This window comes from Ahaetulla prasina, chromosome 1 (assembly GCF_028640845.1).
Source record: "Ahaetulla prasina isolate Xishuangbanna chromosome 1, ASM2864084v1, whole genome shotgun sequence".
Lineage (NCBI taxonomy): Eukaryota > Metazoa > Chordata > Lepidosauria > Squamata > Colubridae > Ahaetulla > Ahaetulla prasina.
Window position 1 is genome coordinate 293,958,261 of NC_080539.1, and position 20,276 is coordinate 293,978,536.

A 20,276-nucleotide genomic window follows, 5' to 3' on the forward strand; every position below is an offset into this window, starting at 1 on the left:
TTGTCCTACTTTTTTGCTTTAGCTTTTGTGTCAGGAATGTTGTAGTGTTCCCATGAATAATCATCTCCTGATTTCTTTTTTAGGGGACAGAAGATTACTAAGAGAAAAGACAGAAAGAATTATAGAAAGCCAAGAAGATGTGATCTACCCTCTTGAGCTCACTACATCAAAACCAGGGAAAAGTTCCTACAAACGTAGCTTTGAAGAAGGGATATCTCAACCCCAAACCAAGAAAAAGAAAATAGACCTCATCTTCAAAGATGTCCTAGAGGCTTCTCTGGAATCAACTAAGGTAGAAGATCATAAGTTCACCAAAAATTCTACCCCTTCCACTCGAAAATCCTTGAGATTCCAAATTCAAGATGTCTCAGAAACTTGTGGGACTAGTGTTCAAGATAGTTCTTCTAATCACAGTAGACACAGAAATGAGAGTGAGTGGAAGGTCCCTCACGGTTCTCACTTTACCACATCCAAAGAAATTGGCTTGCTGGAAGAGGAAGGTGAAGAACCTTTGTCATTTAAAGTGAATAGCCCCACTGATCTGTCTCTGGTGTCAAGTCAAGATGATGCTCTCGAACTCCCAACAACTTCCTTGTGTCCCAACTGCATACGGCTGAAAAAAAAGATTCGGGAATTGCAGGCTGAGCTAAATCTGCTAAGATCTGGCAAGTTAGCTGAGCCATCTCTACTACCTCCTCAGGTACCTGAGTATCAAGCATTTTCATATCCCACTGGTAAGTTACATAAAGTAAAAATGCTCCTTAAACATTATACTAGGGGACGTTACATTTCTGAGGTCTCATGGTTGGGTCTTAAGAAGCACAGACTTAATTCTCTGAGCAGTTTGGGGTATTATAATTATAATTTGTAATTATAAATTATCTTTCTTTTTTACTGTAATATGTTCATTTTCAATAAAAACATTGCAGCAAATTGGTTTGCTATATTTTTCATACATTACTGGAGAAAGAATCATAGGCTGTCATTTTGAATGCAGTTTAGGAAGTATGTTTGGTTTCCTGTGTGCAATGTGAAATATACTGGTTCATATGTACGTGAAACATATAAAGCAAAATTTACATTTTATGTAGGAACTTACTCTTAACTTTGTTGACTTGTGTTTGTTTTTGAAGAATTATTTCATTTCCTTCCACGACACCTCTATAGTTCTTGTTATAATATGGTAGTAGCTAGAATACTGCTGAGGTTACTTTTTACAATTGCTTAGACTTAAGGAAATTAGGACTTTTTAAAAAGTACTGGTTTCGAAACATTTATAATTCAACCTTACCCCAAATAACATGTTCATTTTTGTTGAAAACAAGGGACATCTGTAGATATGGACAAGTGTTGTACGATTACCTTACTGTTTTATGTTGTTTTCTAGAACTTTGTCTTAAATTGTCTGTAATTCTTTTTTTGTTTGCTTGTTTGGCAGCTTCAGAAAGCATCATGTCTGTTCCTACCATAATGGAAGATGATGATCAGGAAGTAGATTCAGCAGATGAATCTGTTTCAAATGACATAATAACAGCCACAGATGAGCCTTCCAAGATGTCTGCTGTCACCAGAAGGATCCGGCGCTTCAAGCAAGAGTGGCTAAAAAAGTTCTGGTTTCTGCGGTACTCTCCTACGTTGAATGAAATGTGGTGTCATGTCTGTCGGCAGTATACAGTGCAGTCTTCTCGAACTTCAGCCTTCATCATTGGCTCAAAGCAATTCAAGATCCACACTATAAAACTTCATAGCCAGAGTAATCTCCACAAGAAGTGCCTGCAGCTCTACCGGCTCAGGATGCACCCAGAAAAGACAGAAGAGATGTGTCGAAATATGACTTTATTGTTTAATACAGCCTATCATTTAGCTATGGAAGGCCGGCCATATTGTGACTTTAGACCTCTTGCAGAACTACTGAGAAAGTGCGAACTCAAAGTGGTGGATCAGTATATGAATGAGGGAGACTGTCAAATCTTAATCCATCATATTGCTAGAGCTCTTAGAGAAGATCTCATTGAACGGGTGAGGCAATCTCCTTTCCTCAGCATCATTTTAGATGGGCAGAGTGATGATTTACTTGCTGACACCGTTGCAGTTTATGTACAGTACGTCAGCAGTGACGGACCTCCTGCCACTGAATTCCTTTCTCTCCAAGAACTGGGATTTTCTACAACGGATAGTTATGTTCAAGCGTTAGATCGGGCTTTTTCATCTCTGGGAATGAGGCTGCAAGATGAAAAGCCAAGTGTTGGTTTGGGGATAGATGGTGCTAACATTACTGCCAGTCTAAGAGCAAACATATACATGACAATCAGGAAAACTCTGCCTTGGTTGCTCTGCTTACCTCTAATGGTACACAAGCCACACTTGGAAATATTGGATGCAATTAGTGGGAAAGAACTACCCTGCCTTGAGGAACTAGAGAACAACCTGAAGCAGTTACTCAGCTTTTACCGTTACTCTCCCAGGCTGATGTGTGAGCTAAGGGTCACTGCTGCTACTCTCTGTGAAGAGACTGAGTTCTTGGGAGATATTCGCGCAATCAAATGGATCATTGGGGAACAAAATGTCCTCAATGCTCTCATCAAGGACTACCTGGAAGTAGTGGCTCATCTGAAAGATGTCAGTGGCCAAACACAAAGAGCAGATGCTTCTGCTATTGCCTTGGCTCTTTTGCAATTCCTTATGGACTATCAATCCATTAAGTTGATATATTTTTTGCTTGATGTCATTGCAGTCCTTTCACGACTTGCCTTCATTTTTCAAGGTGAATACCTCCTTATATCCCAAGTAGATGATAAAATAGAGGAGGCCATCCAAGAAATTAGCAGACTGGTGGACTCTCCTGGGGAATATCTACAGGAATTTGAGGAGAATTTCCGTGAAAGCTTTAATGGTGTTGCTGTGAAAAACCTACGGGTGGCTGAAGCCAAATTCCAGTCAATTCGAGAAAAAATATGCCAGAAGACCCAAGTGATTCTGGCTCAAAGATTTGAACCTCGCAGTCGAGCATTTGTGAAAGCATGCCAGGTTTTTGATCTTGCAGCTTGGCCCAGAAGTGCAGAAGAGCTTATGAGCTATGGCAGGGAAGACATGATGCAAATATTTGAACATCTGGAGGCAGTGCCTTCTTTTTGCACAGAAATCAGCAGAGAAGGCATAGATACCAGAGGGAGTTTGCTCATGGAATGGCGAGAACTCAAGGTGGATTATTATACCAAAAATGGCTTTAAAGATTTAATCAGTCATATTTGTAAATACAGACAGAGATTTCCTCTTTTAAATAAAATAATCCAGATCCTCAAAGTCCTTCCCACTTCCACAGCATGCTGCGAAAAGGGAAGAAATGCTCTTCAGAGAGTGCGCAAAAACAATCGTTCCCGACTTACTCTGGAACAACTCAGCGATCTTTTGACAATTGCTGTAAATGGACCACCTATTGCCAATTTTGAAGCCAAACGGGCACTAGACAGTTGGTTTGAGGAGAAGTCTAGCAATAGTTATGCACTGTCTGCAGAAATGTTAAGCAGGATGTCCACCCTGGATCAGAAACCTGTGCTGCAAAGCATGGACCATGGATCAGAATTTTATCCTGATATTTAACAAGGAATGCCTCTTGTTTAGAGAACTGGTGATTTTTTTTTTAATCAATATTCTAAGCTTTGGTATATTACACATACACTCCCACACAAACACATACGCACACACACAGATGCACCTGTATGACGTAAATTCACACTGAAAATGTAAGCTGATCTGATGGAAGCTAAGAGGAACACAGCAACATTTACTATGTACTGACATCTTCAACTGTGGCAGCTGCAATGTAGGTGGCAACCTTTCATTTTTCAGAAACACGTACTGGGGCCATAGTCTGCATTATCAACCTGACTCAATTTATAAGCTAGACATGGCAGGCCAATGTCATCCTACGTCTCTCTATGCTTTTATGTCTAATGTCTGTTTTTTTACCTCTCTGATATTTTCCTATTGTCAGTCAGCAATTGAGCCATTTAGCCCTTTGCTTATCATCATTGGGATTTCTGAGCCCTGTGCACATAGATCATGGAATTTGTTTCTAGCTTCTCAAGATCATATAGGTTAGACTGGATCCCTCTGGTAATCTGGTTAATTTTCATGCTAGTGTCAATTAGCCAGAATAATTTTTCTTAGCATGATAACATCAGTCGGCAATTCCGGTGTTAGGCAAACGTCCTGTGAAAACTCTACTAACAAGTTCATATATCTTCTTACAATATTGATAGCATGTTCCTGTGAAAATAGCATAATTCAGATTAGGGAAATGGGGTGGGTGGGGTGTTTTTGCATTTATATTTTTATATAGCGGGAATAAGGAAATTAATTAAAACTCTTTACTGAAAACCCAGGCTGCTGTGGAAAGCTAGATAGCCAATGAGTCAAATTCTTTAAGAGGATATAGACTCCAGGGCTTAAAAATACACATATGCTAATTTTATGTTATTTATACTTGGTCTTTATAATCATAAATTGATTGTGTTTTCTGTTTGTTTGTTCGTTTGTTTTTAATAAGTGAAAGAAATACCTGCTAACTTTATGTGCAGGATATGTCAATGCAAAATTCATCTTTATTGCTTAACAATTATCAAAGTCCTTTTCCTGGTTCACATATCCTTCTTTTACTAACATTTAAAGTTCCATTGTGTGGCTAAAAGAAAAACAGAGTATTGTGCATATACCTGTGAACTTCTTTCAAAGAGCGCATCGTGTAATAGACATGTGGACTATGAGATTTGAAGCTAAAATAATACATGCATTCTGAAGAACTTTTTTTAGCTTAATAAAAAAGGTTTGTTTAGGATAAACAAGTCTAAATAAACAGAGAGCCTCCACATCTGTTTGTGCCATACCCTTCTGATATATCATAAAGCAGTGTTGGGAAGTTTTGACTGTATTAGATGATCACAGAAGTAAAAATATAATTTTGGCTGCAGGATCTACTAGGGTAGCATGTTTCCAGAGGGACTAAACTCATGCCAGTTTGCATTTTTTTCCTTTTAAATACAGTAAAATGATGTCAGTTACACTGAACCTATCCATTTTCCTTCCCTCCATTCCCATTTTCTCCATCTTCTTCCGGTTAGTCTTGGTGCTAAATTTCTCTGGAATCGTTGCTGCTAAGTAGGTAGTTTTTCATTTATATAACAATATATTGCGTTATTTTTAAACAATATGTTTTCAGTGATAATGTAGCATGTGGTTAAAACAGTCTCTCTCAGGATATATCTACACCGGCATCTTTTCCAGTATCATTTTTGTTTCTTCAATTTTAATTTTGTCTTTTGATACTCATTGTTCCAGTAATCATCCTGGCTTAGTTTTTATAAGTATGTTATCGTTATGTGCAAGATTTTAAGCTTTTTTTAAAAAAATAATAATAATGTTGACATAGACTATCAAAGAAGAGGGCACCATGCCTCCACGCCACCTCCTAGGATTTGCAAATCAGCTGGAGTTTTCAGGAAAACTTGTCCAGGCCATTCCTGGGCAGAAAGGGAAAAATATCTGAGGTCTTTATAACAATGCACAAGATTAGTATAAGAAGACTTTTTAAAAAATAAATAAGGAGATAAAGGAGGAGCGGGATGGGAAGTAGAGATTGGGGTTTGGAATGGAACAATCCTTTGTCCAATCTAATTGCAAAAAAGTTGCCCCTTTGCTAAGATGGTTACCAACCTCAGTCTGGGAGGAAGAAACAGGAAGTGAACAACTATTGACTCAATCACAGACAGGAAAAGGCATAGAGTTGAACAGATGGATTTCTAACCTTAGTCACTGCCACTGCCGAAGGCTCATGCTCTGCCTTCTCATTCTATGCCCTCTTTCTTTCTGCATAACAGTGGAGCACATAAATTTGCCCTCAATCATTGGTAACTTTGCAGATGACATTTTATATTGGACTTCAGCAGTTCCCTTTCTCCAATGTTATGTATTGGGTGATAACAAATACTGAAATTGATAAAATGATGAAATATCAAAGCCATGGGGCTTTGACCATTTGATTGTATTTATAAACATTAGGCATATCAATGGAGCTACAACAATAGATATAATTTTTCTAAACATTGGGGCAACTCTTGCGGTTCAGAAAGCATTACTATGACCAAAAGCGCTTATATGTATAAGAGAAAAGCCTTGTAGACCATGCTTCATAACATTAAGAAAACAATTCACCCTGATTGTCCCAAAGATGCTTTCCAAAAGGTATTTGGACTTTCTTAGTTTTTTAATTGAAAATGTTTCACTTTTTTTTTTATTTGCATTTATATCCCGCCCTTCTCCGAAGACTCAGGGCGGCTTACACTATGTTAAGCAATAGTCTTCATCCATTTGTATATTATATACAAAGTCAACTTATTGCCCCCAACAATCTGGGTCCTCATTTTACCTACCTTATAAAGGATGGAAGGCTGAGTCAACCTTGGGCCTGGTGGGACTTGAACCTGCAGTAATTGCAAGCAGCTGCTGTTAATAACAGACTGCATTAGTCTGTTGAGCCACCAGAGGCCACTTCTTGGATGAGAAGTGAAATATTTTCAAGGAGAAAAGTAAGGAAGTCCAGTTGTCTCTTGAAAAAGCACTTTTGGAACAACCGTGACTTGGATGAATGAGAATCTCCAAAGATATTCACCCTGGTATCTTCAATTATATTTACTCCAATTGCTGCTTATTGAAACAAGACGCCTCTTGATTGTCTTGATTTTTACTTTTCCTGTTGTCAAAAGTTTTAGCCTCTGGCCCATTTACCCCATTCTCTTGATTAAAGAATCTTTTGATGCTGATTTTTGAAAGAATTCGTATAAGATAACCTTTCAAGCAAGTGAACTATGTTGATAATTTCCAGGATTTAGAAGAGAATTTGTGCTTTGCAGCACTTCTTCCCTTTGTGTGCCTGTGTTATAACAGCATGAATATATTAAATATAGTAAATCCAACCTATGATTTACATTAGATGCAGAAAATTTCAACGCAGAAAGTATAATACAGTCTTTTAAACATTAAGCTTCCTGTCTTCTAAGGTAGTCATCCTGAACCAAGAACATTTTTCTAAAATAAGGTGCTTCAAAATTTCCTCTATGAAAGGCAGTCTACTTTTGTAATATCCATGGGTTCTTTGGGATAATTTCCCTTCTGCACTGTAATTGTTACTTATCTTGCCTCATTAATCAGGAAAGTGAAGATACCCATGCTTGTGTTCTGATTTTTTTTTCACAATTCAGTTATCAAAAAATTGAATTGTGCAAAATTCAATTATCTCTAGACTATGTAGAGAAGGTTCTGTGTCTAAATGGACAGTAAAATGAGGGTTTGAAATACTGTCTCAGAGTGCTAAGAATAAAAAAAAACATTTATGTGTGCTTTTTAAAAAAAATCTTCCCTTGCTAAAAACCATAGAAATTTAAATTTAAAATTTAGGCTGTGCTGTAACTAAATCAGAATATGATGCAAACAGCATTTTAAAATGATCTCTTCTTGGCTCCAATAAAAAAAGATAATCATGCACTTAATTCTGTCTTTTAAAATAAATGATGCTTGACTTTGGCTGCATCTTACAGATGCTTTCTGACACTGCAATATTTTAAAGTTACTTCCTGCTCATATGTATTAATTAATATAATGTGGGGTCAAAAATGGGGTTGTCTTACTTTTTTCTTTTCGGTCATACTTTTTATGCTACAAAAAGGGTTTCCATAGCTGGGCTCAGGAATTGTCTATTTTTCTTATATTCAAAGTCCAGGTTCTTAGCATTTGGAGAAATTGTATGCAGTGTTTCTTCTCTGATGTTGGGTTACTTCTAAAATGTAATCCAAAGTATGACAGCATCATTAAACTCCTATACGCCTGTTGATATCAGGTGAATGATTGTCAATTATTTTGGCTAATTAAGTGGATAAAAGAGTTTCCTAAAATAAAATAATGGTTCAGTTGCAATCAATTCTATTTCACTGCCATCATAGGTAAGATTTAGTAGTATAAAGATAGATGAACCAAAATAAAGGATTCCTTTTCTGTCATATTAAAATTGAAAGTATAATTATTTGGCAAATGTTCTGGTGAAGAAGGATGATATAAGGGATTATTGATTTGTATGGTGGAACATGATATGATGAAGTAATAATCTATCTTTAACCCTAGCTCATAGGGGGGAAATCCTATTTAGAATTATTGGGGAGGTGGGGGAAAGTGGTTTTTCAGTATTATCTTTTCATTCATGCTCAGTTATTATACAAATGTGCATGGTCACATTCTCAAACCATAATAGAGGCTGAAATAAATGGAAGTGAGAAAAAAGGACACTAGAGGGCATCCACAGTTAATATATTGGTGCTTGTCTATTGCAACTGAAGAGCACAATAATGCTTTACCTACTGATTACAAAAACGATAGTTAATGTTATTAAAAATACTTTTTTTTTGTTTTCTCCCTGTAATGAGGAGCTAAAGGGATCAAGCTCAGAAGGATCTAATTCTGAAGTCTAAATAGGTCCAATAATCTCTTTCACTCATTTCATTTTGTGAGGTCTTATATGGCGAAAAAGATCAGTATGTGAAGAAACTATTTTTGATCTATTCAGTGCCTGTGATTATCTTGACAAGTAGGGTCTGGTTTCAAATTTTGCAATTATCAGCCAACTCAGGCTTTTACAGATGTGATTCCATTGGGCACAAGCATATTAAACACACATTGATTTGACGCTGAATCCAACCCGCTGGTAATATATAAAATCTCCATGACCATCAAGCCCAGCACAGCAGTAATTATGAAAATGAAATTCAGGCCACAAACTTCCTTCCAATTTTAACAAAAGCACAATGAAGACGCATGCATGGGTGATGCGAGCTTGTACTCTAAAGAGAGATGATTCTGCCGCCCTGATTTTTGTACTGAAGTGCCTGTTCCTTGCACTTTTTGCTCGTACTGGTTTATAAAGAACATTTATATATTGAGACCACAGCACATATGTGCCCATAACAAAGTATTTCAGGTTATACAGTATTTCTACTACTACTGTTTCTGCTAGTAAGTTACTGTCAAACTTGCATAGCAGAGTGAAAAGGCTCAGTTAGTATCCTTCCTCAGTTTAATAAAATTCCTCTTAAGCACTAGCAATCTGTTCCATAGCCATTGTCTCTCACTCCACTAAAATCTATGCAATTCTTATCATCCCTTGCAGGCAAGTAAAATGTATATGCATGAAACTTGGTATATGTCTACGCTACCAATTTGTGTGAGGTGCAATCTAGATATATCGGTGGGACTGAGCCTTGAAAATGCTCTTTTTTTGAGTGGGAATTCAGCACACTCTTTTCCCTCCTAGATTGCACTCATTGGCCATGCTCCAGATAGTCAAGCACTTTAACATTGTTTTGATCTCAGTGGAAAATGTAAGAATAAGTCTTATAATTATTCAGTTCCCCCCACTGAAATCAATTAAATGAATTAACTTCAAACTTTAGCTAGATTACGATGATACTCTCTAACGGGTCTCCAACCCTGGTCCCTTTAAGATTTGTGGACTTCAACTCCCAGAGTCCTTCAGCTAGCAAAGCTGGCTGAGGTACTCTGGGAGTTGAAGTCCACAAGTCTTAAAGGAACCAAGGTTGGAGACCCCTGCTCTATAAGGCTTACTCATTGTAACAATCAGTGTAAGAAACAAACCCTCATGCTTATATATCACTGTATAAATATTCTTTCTCATTCATACGCACACGCATGCATATGAATGAGAATAGTTTGTGTTTGTGAAAGTATATAAAAACAAACTTTAGAGAGAGAAGCAACTGCTCTATCATAAAGTGAGGTCCTGAATTTATGTGAGGAATATAGCACTGATTATCACTGTTCTCAGTCTTAGCATATCTATATTTGTTTATAGTCTTATTTTGGGAGGGGGGCTCTTTCTCTTGGGATAACTATTGATTAGAAAGCATCACTACAGTATGGTCAGGAAAGGGAATTTTTTCCTAGCATAGTTGATAATATGCTAAAATTCCTATAACAGTATCGGGACCATCTTATAATGAATGAAAATGAACCTTACCTCTCCTTGTTACATAGCGTGTACATACATATATTCTCACTTTGGCAAATATATATTTGATTGATTTGTGCACTTTCCCCTCTGCTTACCTTGACTTAATGAGTGCAAACTTCAGGTTATTTCTCCCTGGTCAATAAAGCATGATTGTTCATTAAATTTGAAATATAATCCTTGGATTTATCATGCCAAGCCAAATTCCACTGACTTCAGTGGTACATGCTCAGGCAACTTAGGACAAGAACACAGCATTTGCTACCCGAGAACAAGCTAAGGGTAAGAACTGTATGGAGAAGGGATATAGAATGAAAGGAAAGCTTAAGTAGAAAGGCAGGGAATAAATAGATAAATAAAGCTCTTGAATGGAAGGGTGAATGGGAGCGTGTGTGAGATGGGCACACGTTATATTGATGAGGCACTGTGCATTGAGGAAGAGCCACTTTGCTTCCAAAAGATTAGTTTCTGCACATAAGGTACACCAGCACAGAAAGAGTTTCACCTTGAACCAAGTGGCATGGTAGCACTTAGAAGTGGAGGAACAATTCTCTTTGTAAGAGTGTTTCATTTAAACTTTGAAGCAAAGAACCTCTTTGGGGCTTTGCGTGGCTCTATAAAATAGGCAAATATATTTAGCTGAGGAGTCACGCTGAAGGCCTTCTCAGTACTGGCAATTGCATTACTGTTCCTTAGCTACCTACTTCCATTCTTTTGGGTTATTTTTCAAAGAGCAGCTAATTTCTCAATGTTTATTGAGCAAACTCAGCTGATTATTTAAGTGGTTTTCAGGATGGTAAGTAGCTATGGGTCATCAGACAGAAAGTTCTGTATCCTGAACACTGTATTAATTTAGTAATGTTGGTTTAAGGCATTATGATTGAACCACTCCAGTAACATAATGTTAATATGACTCTATTCTTTTTGGTATGAATGGGAAATATGGGTGGGCGGGGGGTGTTGGCAAAGGTGTGCCACAGTTTTCTTCATTGATGTTTGTGAAACATATGCTCAGAACTTTGTGAGCTACATATCCGCTTTTCTTTGCTCAAACCTGAACAAAGCCATTTGGATTTTTGCAGCTGAAAATCCATTTCTGTTGATAAGGCAGGTATCCTAAGCATTACTGATGTTCATAGGCTCAGTTGCCACATTGAAAGAATGGGGAAATTTAAGATTTGACTTCCAATCATACTGGCACTATATATTATCTTATGCAAGTTTTATTAGTAGCATTATTAGTATTATTATTATTAGGGGTTGGAAGGGAGAATGTGGGAATCATTTTTTCTCCACCATGTGACTGCTTGCACTGGCGTTACGCAGCTTTGATGTTGAGCGAGCTTGTGCTGAACATATCTGCTGATAAAGTTTTGTTACTTTCTTGTACTATGCCACACAACTCTGGAAACTCACCTCAGTTACAAACCTGGCTGACCTGAAACTCCAGAAGTTTCAGAACTGTAAGCCCCTACAGGAATGGCTACCTAAAATCTTTTCCTCAGGACTGAATCTCATGGATAGTTATGGTATATTTTCATGGCTTTTGGACTTTCTTCCAGCCCATGTGCTGCCAACAAAGCACCCTCACTCTACACCAAAATCTCTCAACATTGCACCTCTTCCCAGCTGGTTCAAGGGAGGTGTATCACCCAAATGATTGATCCATTATGGAAGTGCAACAAGGAAGTCTGCCAGAACTCTCTCAGGCATTCCCACACAACTCACTTTGCAGATACAAGGGGGTGCCTCAAACCTCCTCCTATTTGCCTTTGCCCCTCTTCCCCTCACAGACTTAATTCCAAACTGTTTGATCATGCACATGTATAAATGAGGGGAGGGGGAGAAACAATCTAGAAACCTATTACTACGTATGTATTAAAAATGTTAATATCACACCTTTTCTGACAATGTTTAAAAAATGTTATTACTTTGCAGACTATGCTTTATAGTACCTGTGTGAGAGGGGCTAGGACACTGGATACGAATAGAGCTATGTTGATATATAATAGTATGTACACAAGAACCTTCATTTTGTCATACATTATACTTGTAATGTAATATGATTAATTAAAAACACTTCAGTTTATTAAAGTGAGTCAGTGTACCTTTATCTGAAGACATGACTGAAGCTTATTGCATATTAATTTTTGTTAGTCTTTTAAAGCTAACAAAATAGTGTTATTCTTGCTATTGCAAGCTAGTCAGAATAGTCATTGTTTTATAACTTGTTTGTTAAATTCTCCATTAAAATGGAAACAACGTGCATTGGAAAGAGACAGCATCAATGGGGATTACCTGTTGTTTGCCCTTGTAAATCACTGCTTCTCAGTTGTGGTTTCAGTAGAGGCACCTCAGTTCTACTCCTCTGTTCTCTGAAGTACCCATTTTTAGTCACAGTTTTGCCATGCCAAATGTCAAACATGTTTTTTCAAGCTGTTGCAATTTGTGATTTTTGTCTCATGCTTTCAATGTTCTTTATTTTGGGGGAATTGAACATAAACATCATTTAAGATTTTGAAGACCAGATCAAACTTGCCATACTGGACTGAGGATGGAGAAGGGAGGAAGAAAACTATTCTGTTTGGGTGTCTGCCAATAGTGAAGAATAGTGTCACAGTGTTAGAGTCCACCCACTCACTAAGAATGTCACAAGTGACAAAGACTATACTGACTACTTTCTGAGAAAGCTTTGAGCCCCAGAACCTTCTAGACATACTCCCTCTCTTCAAGAATCAGCTGAAGTGTTTTAACATCACCACAGTTTAGTAATCTCATCCCAAAACCTTGACAGAAATACTAAACTTCCATGCATTTTCAGTGTCGTTGCATTGATCATGCATAAGAATGATATTTGGAATTAATAATATGTTGTCACCCCATTCATATTAGATTGACTACAAATGTTACAGTAATTAAGTCTAGACAGCCAAGCAATTCACAAAAATAAAATTAGAATATAATCAAATAACATCACTCTAGTTATCAGCACTCCTTAATGTCATGCTGGCCAGATGACCATGGATATGTCTTTGGACAGTGCTAGCTCAATGGCCTTGAAATGGAGATGAGCACTGCACCCCTATGACTAGCGGAGTAAAATCCACAATGTCTTCTTCACCTTCTTTTACCTAATGAAAAACCTCTTACTGGTAGCATCAGCCATGTCACCATAGCTGTTTTTGTTGCAAAAGATAGCAATGTCAGGAGACAGATGTTTTTTCCCCAGAAGAAAAGGAATAAATGCATATGTTCTTCTGAAAAATTGTTGTCCTTGTGTGTCCATCTGTTCATATCTATATGTGTGTGCAAATGTGTGTGATTTACTTAGCAATTTGATGTTGTTTTAATTAACTATGATTTAAAAACAAATACACTGCTACATGTGTACTTCCAGCAGACATATAGAAACATCTCCTTTGAGCCAAGCTGGACTCCATATGAATTTAGAAATACATTTTTGGGGGTTCTCCCCCCCAGATCATAAAAGTGGTTTTCTACTGCTACATTCTGGAGTCTTATTTTGGCCTCTGGGGCAGACTACACCCTTGGATTTTCCCAACCAAGTGCTAACCAGGTTTCACTCTGCTTAGTGATATAAAAAAGATGTTGAGACTCTCGAAAGACTACTACAGAAAAGTGCAACAAGATGATTAGGGGACTGGAGGATAAAACCTATGAAGAACAGTTGCAGGAATTGAGTATATCTAATTCAGTGAAAAGAAGAACTAGGTATAACATGATAGCAGTCTTCCAATATCTAAAGGGCTGCCCCAAAGAAAAGGGGGTCAACCTATTCTCCAAAGTACTTGAAGGCAGAATTAGGAGCAGTGGATGGAAACTAATCAAGGATACAATCAACCTAGAACTAAGGAGAAGTTTCCTGACAGTTAGAACAATTAATCAGTGGAACGACTTGCCTCCAAAAGTTGTGGGTGCTCCATCATTGAAGGTTTTTAAGAAGAGATTGGACAACCATTTATCAGAAAGGTTGTAGGATTTCCTGCTTGAGTAGTGGGTTGGACTAAAAGACTTCCAAGGTTCCTTCAACTCTGTTATTCTGTTATTTTGTTTAGCATATTACAAATATTTGTATTCTTGATCTTACAAACCAGCTGTCTGTCCAGTAAGAAGCAGAATCACAAGGAATATGTATGTAACTTCTTTTCCATTCAACAATTCATCTATCTGATCCTCCGTTTGCTTCGCCTACTTAGATGCTGCTGACCATACCAAAGGTAAAATAAAGCAGAATTTATTTATTTTCTCTCCTCCTATTCCAGTCCTTTATTCCATCAAAGCATTTTGCTTCCTTCTCATGAAAGTGTGACAGAAACTGTCTGTTACATAGAAACGGCTTTTGGGTTGCATGCTTCTAGATCTTCCTGCTCATTCTAATTATGAGCAAATTGCCGTATGTTGAAGCTGCCTTGAAAGGCCCCATTCTCTGAAGGAATAAAAGAATCCTTTCCCCGTGCTTCAAAATTCCATTGTGTCTGCCTGATGTGAAAACCACAATGAAAAAGAAACTGGCATTGGGCTTTAATCAAGTGAGGCTAGCAATTTCCCCCCCCCCTTCAGCAGCACCAGCACTCCAGTAATGGAAAAGAGGATAGGCATATAAAAAAATAGTTCTGCTGTGAAAGAAATGAATTTTCCTCATCAATTTTTATTCAAATAAACTGGTCTCTGAAACTATATAGACGTATTCATAAGATCCCATGAGAAAATGTGATTTCTACTGATATTTTCAAGAGAGGGGAGGAAAAATGATTCAAAAGTATGAATTTTCTGATACTGCTGACTGGTTTCCATGGAGATATTTGCCATGTTATCCATTTCTATTTCCCCACCTCACTACTTTTTCTGACATCCCAGAAAGATGAGAGAGACACCAGTAAAAAGGTTAAGCAGATGCTTTCATATTTTTATGTACACCTTAAATGTTTGTAAAGAAAGCAAACATCTCCTTTGATAGGTTGTCACTTCAGGGATGTCAGTCAACTGTCGCTGATCATTTATTTTTTAAAATTAAAAAATACAAAATATAATCAAGATAATCCTTGTGCTTTAAAAAAAAGAGAAAGGAAGAGAAAACAATGAATTAAAAAAAATCTACATACAAGTTTACATATCCATTGATTTAACAATACAATAGTATAATCAAATACAAAATATTTTAACATATCATAAAAGCTCTTCTAGAATTAAAATTAGGTGATAATTTTACACATGAAAACTAAAATGTGGATGTTGCACACATCCATATATTAAATTGCAACCCAAGAACGGTTTTCGTTTAGAATTAAATTCTGCATCAGAGTTGCCTTTTAAATGTAAGGTTATTCTGGACATTGAGATGTGATCCTACCATTTAGTTAGCTATTTATTCAAAGAAGGAAGTTCTGAGTTAATGGGAGAGGTTATTTCAGGCATATCTCTGTCCAGGGCTGTTCTGTTTCAGGACTATTTACCTGTAGGAAGCAGTAGAATCTGGGGTCTTCCACTGCCGAAACTTCTCCAACTTCTCTAATTCACATGGGGCAGGAAAAACAGAAAGATGAGGGAAAGCAGGAGAACTTGGAGATGCCAAGAACTAGCTCTGCCAAAGCCAAAAGATCCACTTTTTCTCTCAGAAGGGAGAAGGATTAGAGAAACTCACCAAAGAACCATTCTCCCTAATCTCTCTTCCTCTACTTCCTGTGGATGGCATAGGAGAGAGGAGGAAAGGATTGGGATCTTTGGGGTATCAGTTCTCACACTCTGCCATTGAAGGTCCACTTTGCTGCACAGCTGTTGCTGCAGAAATGCTTGTTCCTGTGGCACAGCTGCCTGGTCTTTGTGGGCCAAAATCTGTGGGGAGGAGACACTTTAAACCAGAAGCAGGGACTCTTCTGCCTGCCCTCCTTCAGAAAGGTGAAAAAAATATTTCCTCTTGCTTCCCTCACTGTGGATGCCAGGAAAATTGGAGATAGGTGAAGAATAACTCTTTCTCTGTCTGTCTATAGCCAGCATCAAAGAAGGACTCCTTCATCTCCGGGACACTCATTGCAGACAGACTTCTATTCTGTTTTATTGCCACAGTATGGTCAGCATTTCTTTTGGCTAGTATCCTTTTGTCCAGGGTTTTTGCCCTGGGTAAACAGATCTAGCGTCTTCTGTATTATCTGTTATCATAGGAAACCTATCTATTCCACTTGTGCCTGCCTTCATTCTATGAAAGAGAAATTTTCATATGCTAGAAATTTCTGTGCAACCTCATCCTTGGCAGAATTGGTCTCTCAAATGTCTGAATATTCAGTAAAATTGCATATCCCTCTGAAAAAATCTGAAATTTCTTTTAAAAATCATTATCAACATTTTCCGGCCTAAGGAGCAAGCAAGATATTGTATTTATCTGACTTCTCAGAACATAACACTTTCCTCTTTTTAAAAAAATATCTTTGTCCTATTGAAATCTACTAGCAAACACTATTCAGTCCGTGTTTGATTACTCAGTGAGTAACTTTCAACTGGACTCTAGAGTAAATTGGTCTCTTTAGCCCATGAACTGATACATATTTTTTGCTTAGCCTAAGAAAGACCTTATCCAGTCTGCCTGCTCTGTTGAAATTACTGCCATTACAAAGCTAAATGCAATTCTGGAAAGGAGTCCTAGTATATTCTTTCTCTTTTGTATGAATTAAATGCTTAGATCCCCATTAAGATGGAACCCCATTACCATTTTTTTCTTTTCCAAAATCACATCATTCTGAAAGGTTTCTGTTTTCTTCTTTTAATTGAGAAAGTGGTCAGCCTCCAGCCATTGTTTTGCAGGTACAGCCCTTTTGATCTCCTTCTGCTTGAACTTCCAGTTGTCTGGAATTTTCATAAAGTAATCTTATACACACCTTGAAATCTACAACTTCCAATTCAAGATTGTACAGGACCTGCTCCAGATCTCTAAAGCTGCAAAACAGGCTGGTTATTTGCATAAAGTATGTGTGGGATGAGGAGTGAAATACCTCTTTCAAAGCCCATTCTTGATGTCCTCCTAGCTTCTCTTTCTCCTAGCCCTGTTGGGTCTCAAGACAGATTTCTATTTTTACTGATTTGAGGATCAATTGAATTATGTTTTTGCATCATGTGCAAAGCTCTCAGTAATCTCTGGAAATGTAATTTGACTGAAAACTGCTCTCACCTGTGTATTAAAAGATAGCTATTGCTTTTAGAATGGGTTGCTGACCAGGGCAGTATCTAGAGTGAAACTAGCATTTTAACAACCCTATAAGTATATCCCAGCAAATTCTGAAAGAACTGCATGCATCAAATCCTATGAGAATAATATAACAGCAAAATTGCACTACAGGTCTTTTATCTCAAGCTAGGCTAAATGAACAGTTAGGCTGAATTGTCTATTTTCAGCCAGGAGGTAGTGAAAATAGAAGGTAGTTTCTTCAATGGGATAACAGATGCCTCCAACAGGAAGGATTTTGGGGAATGTAGATTTTGTCTATAACTGCAAAAGGAAAGAAAAATGATAACATATATTTGAAGTTAGTGAGAAATCAAAAGTTTGCAGCAAGTCAATGGTGATAGGTAGACAATGCATGGAGATTCATTCAACCTAAGATGCAGAGAAAACTAGCATTTGAAAATTCTCATTGAATGACTATGGAATGCACAGTGAGACAATGATACCATATATAAGAGATATTGGCTGGGGACATTTTGTGCAAAGAATAGAATAGAATAGAATAGAATAGAATAGAATAGAATAGAATAGAATAGAATAGAATAGAATTTTATTGGCCAAGTGTGATTGGACACACAAGGAATTTGTCTTGGTGCATATGCTCTCAGTGTACATAAAAGAAAAGATATGTTCATCAAGGTACAACATTTACCAAACATTTTTCCAAAGAGAAAAGAGATGATAAGAAATAACAATATACTTGACTGTAGCAAAGCTTTGCCAACATATTTTAATATTTATTTATGAATATATAAATCACGTCAATCAGATGATTCTAAATGGTATAAAAGAGCAACAACCAACAATAAATTAATATACTGAACAATTAAATTTAATAGAACATACAGTAACAATTCCATTACTGGTGTCAGGATCCCCCATACATCACATCTCCCATATAATCCGGAGTTCTGATGATATCTCACCCCAACTGATGAATTCTCTCTCCAGCTACTGAGTTGGATGGAGGAACAAACTGAAACTATTTTCCCCTGTGGCAACCAACTGGAGTTGCTCATTCAGGAAGAACAGAACCAGAGACTGTGCGAAATCTTGCAGGCACTCCATAAATATTTCAAAATTGACACTATCAAAGTTAACAAGAAGTCTAGCAAGATAAGGCTTGACACATTTAGTTTATCCAAATTGTGCCACAAGTCATCCATGACAGTCTCAGTTTCCAAAAACATGGATTTTGCCACATATCCAGAACCCATCTTCCAGGGTTCGCTGTAACATTTGTCTCTCAAAAAAGGGGTGCTGGATTTAGAATGATAATTCTCACATATATACAGATCCAAGGCAGGCTTGGATGATGGGGTGAACCAATGCTTCTTTCAAGGAATTATTATCTCCAAATGACTGTTACATGGATCTACGCCCTAACTCTTGCTTGGCTGCTTTAGCTAACTAGGAAATACAAGATTTAAATCCGCAGATGGTGCAGTTAACATTATGTAGAACCCCATCCAGTGGTGGGATTTAAGTAATTTAACAACCGGTTCTCTGCCCTAATGATTTCTTCCAATAACCAGTTTGCTAAACTGCTCAGAAAGTTAACAACCGGTTCTCCCGAGGTGGTGCAAACTGGCTGAATCCCACCACTGACCCCATCTATTACTTCGGTGTTTAAAAGCTCTAAAACTCCTAAGGAAGGGGCAAGGTATTTCCATTCCGATCTCTTTGGCTCTTGGATCTTCACAGAACTGTAAATAAATTGAGAGGACAACAGACAGATAGCTTCAGAAAAAGAAGATTACAAATGAACTTGCTCTCTAAGTGACATGGAGTTGAGGAGGAAGATCCCTCTTTTTGAAGTGTTGAAAACAAGATGGAAGAAATATGTGGTGAAATGTAAACTTTGTCACTACTGGTTCTGTGGGTGTGGCTTGGTGGGTGGGATAATGTGACTGAGTGGGCATGGCCAACTTTTGTTTTTACTTTTAAAAGCATATTTTCTATAACCTCTTCGGCTGAAGAGGTTGTAGAAAAAATGCTTTTAAAAGGCTCCTCTGATGATCCAGCTGAATTGCCTGATCATCCGAGGCTTTTCTTTTCTTTTAAAAGCATTTTTTTTTGCCTTTAAAAGAAAAAAAAAGCCTCTGACGATAAGGCAACTCAGCTGGGATTGCCAAAGCCTTTTAAAAGCATTTTTTCTACAACCTCTTCGGCCGAAAAGGTTGTAGAAAAAATGCTTTTAAAAGCCTCTGACGATCTTAGCTGAGCCGTGCGATCATCAGAGGCTTTTTTTTTTACTTTTAAAAGCATTTTTTCGGCCAAAGAAAAAATGCTTTTAAAAGTAAAAAAAAAAAAACCCTCTGATGATTGCACAGCTCAGCTGGGCATGGGGAGGCAGGATTTTTGCTACTGGTTCTCTGAACCACTCGCCGCCATCACTACCGGATCGGACAATCCGGTCCAAACCAGGAGCATTTCACCCCTGGAAGAAATCCTGGTAAAAATCAAGTGAGGAATTAAAGGGAGGGAAGGGGTGAACAGAGATCAGGGTTGACAAGAAAGAGCTGTTCTGTTCCTGGGAAAGAATGAGGCAAGGCATTTTATATCTGTGAATGTAGTTACCAGGTGTCATGAAACTGAAATGTGTGACCATCTGGCAGAGGCCTGGCTGACTGCAAGAACAGATGGAGAGTAGGATAATGCTAGGATAAAAAGCAGAGAACAGTATGGCAGATGTGAGATATTGGAGATTTGGTGCCAATCTCTACTTCAGCAATAGCACCCCTTCCTTATCTCACTTTATGAACCAGGTTGCTGATTATTAGGCATCTCAGCTCAGACTGTTGCTTTTAAATACTGGGTTCTATGTGTAACAAAACTAACCTTTACATGGTTTACCATTTTTCTTATCACCCAAGGTAAAAGTATTTTGTTACCTATTCCCCGATAATTTATTTGGTCTATTTTCGAGCTGGAGGTGAAACCCTGTTATCTCATGGGACTGGAAAAGGAGTA

The 20,276-nt window shown here is 37.7% G+C and overlaps 1 protein-coding gene across 4 annotated transcripts in view; it reads left to right on the top strand.

Moving 5' to 3' along the window:
* The window catches only part of PRDM11 (PR/SET domain 11), a 78,802-nt gene extending 65,656 nt beyond the window's left edge, over positions 1-13,146 (top strand). For 3 of the 4 annotated variants that reach the window (XM_058161714.1, XM_058161713.1, XM_058161715.1), the window contains 2 exons: positions 84-734; positions 1,439-13,146. In XM_058161714.1, coding sequence (XP_058017697.1) covers positions 84-734; positions 1,439-3,600 — 2,813 coding nt within the window. In that variant the 3' untranslated portion in view covers positions 3,601-13,146. The remainder of the gene's footprint in view (positions 1-83; positions 735-1,438) is intronic. The other variant, XM_058161716.1, reaches the window with a different exon arrangement.
* Positions 13,147-20,276: the final 7,130 nt, after the last annotated feature.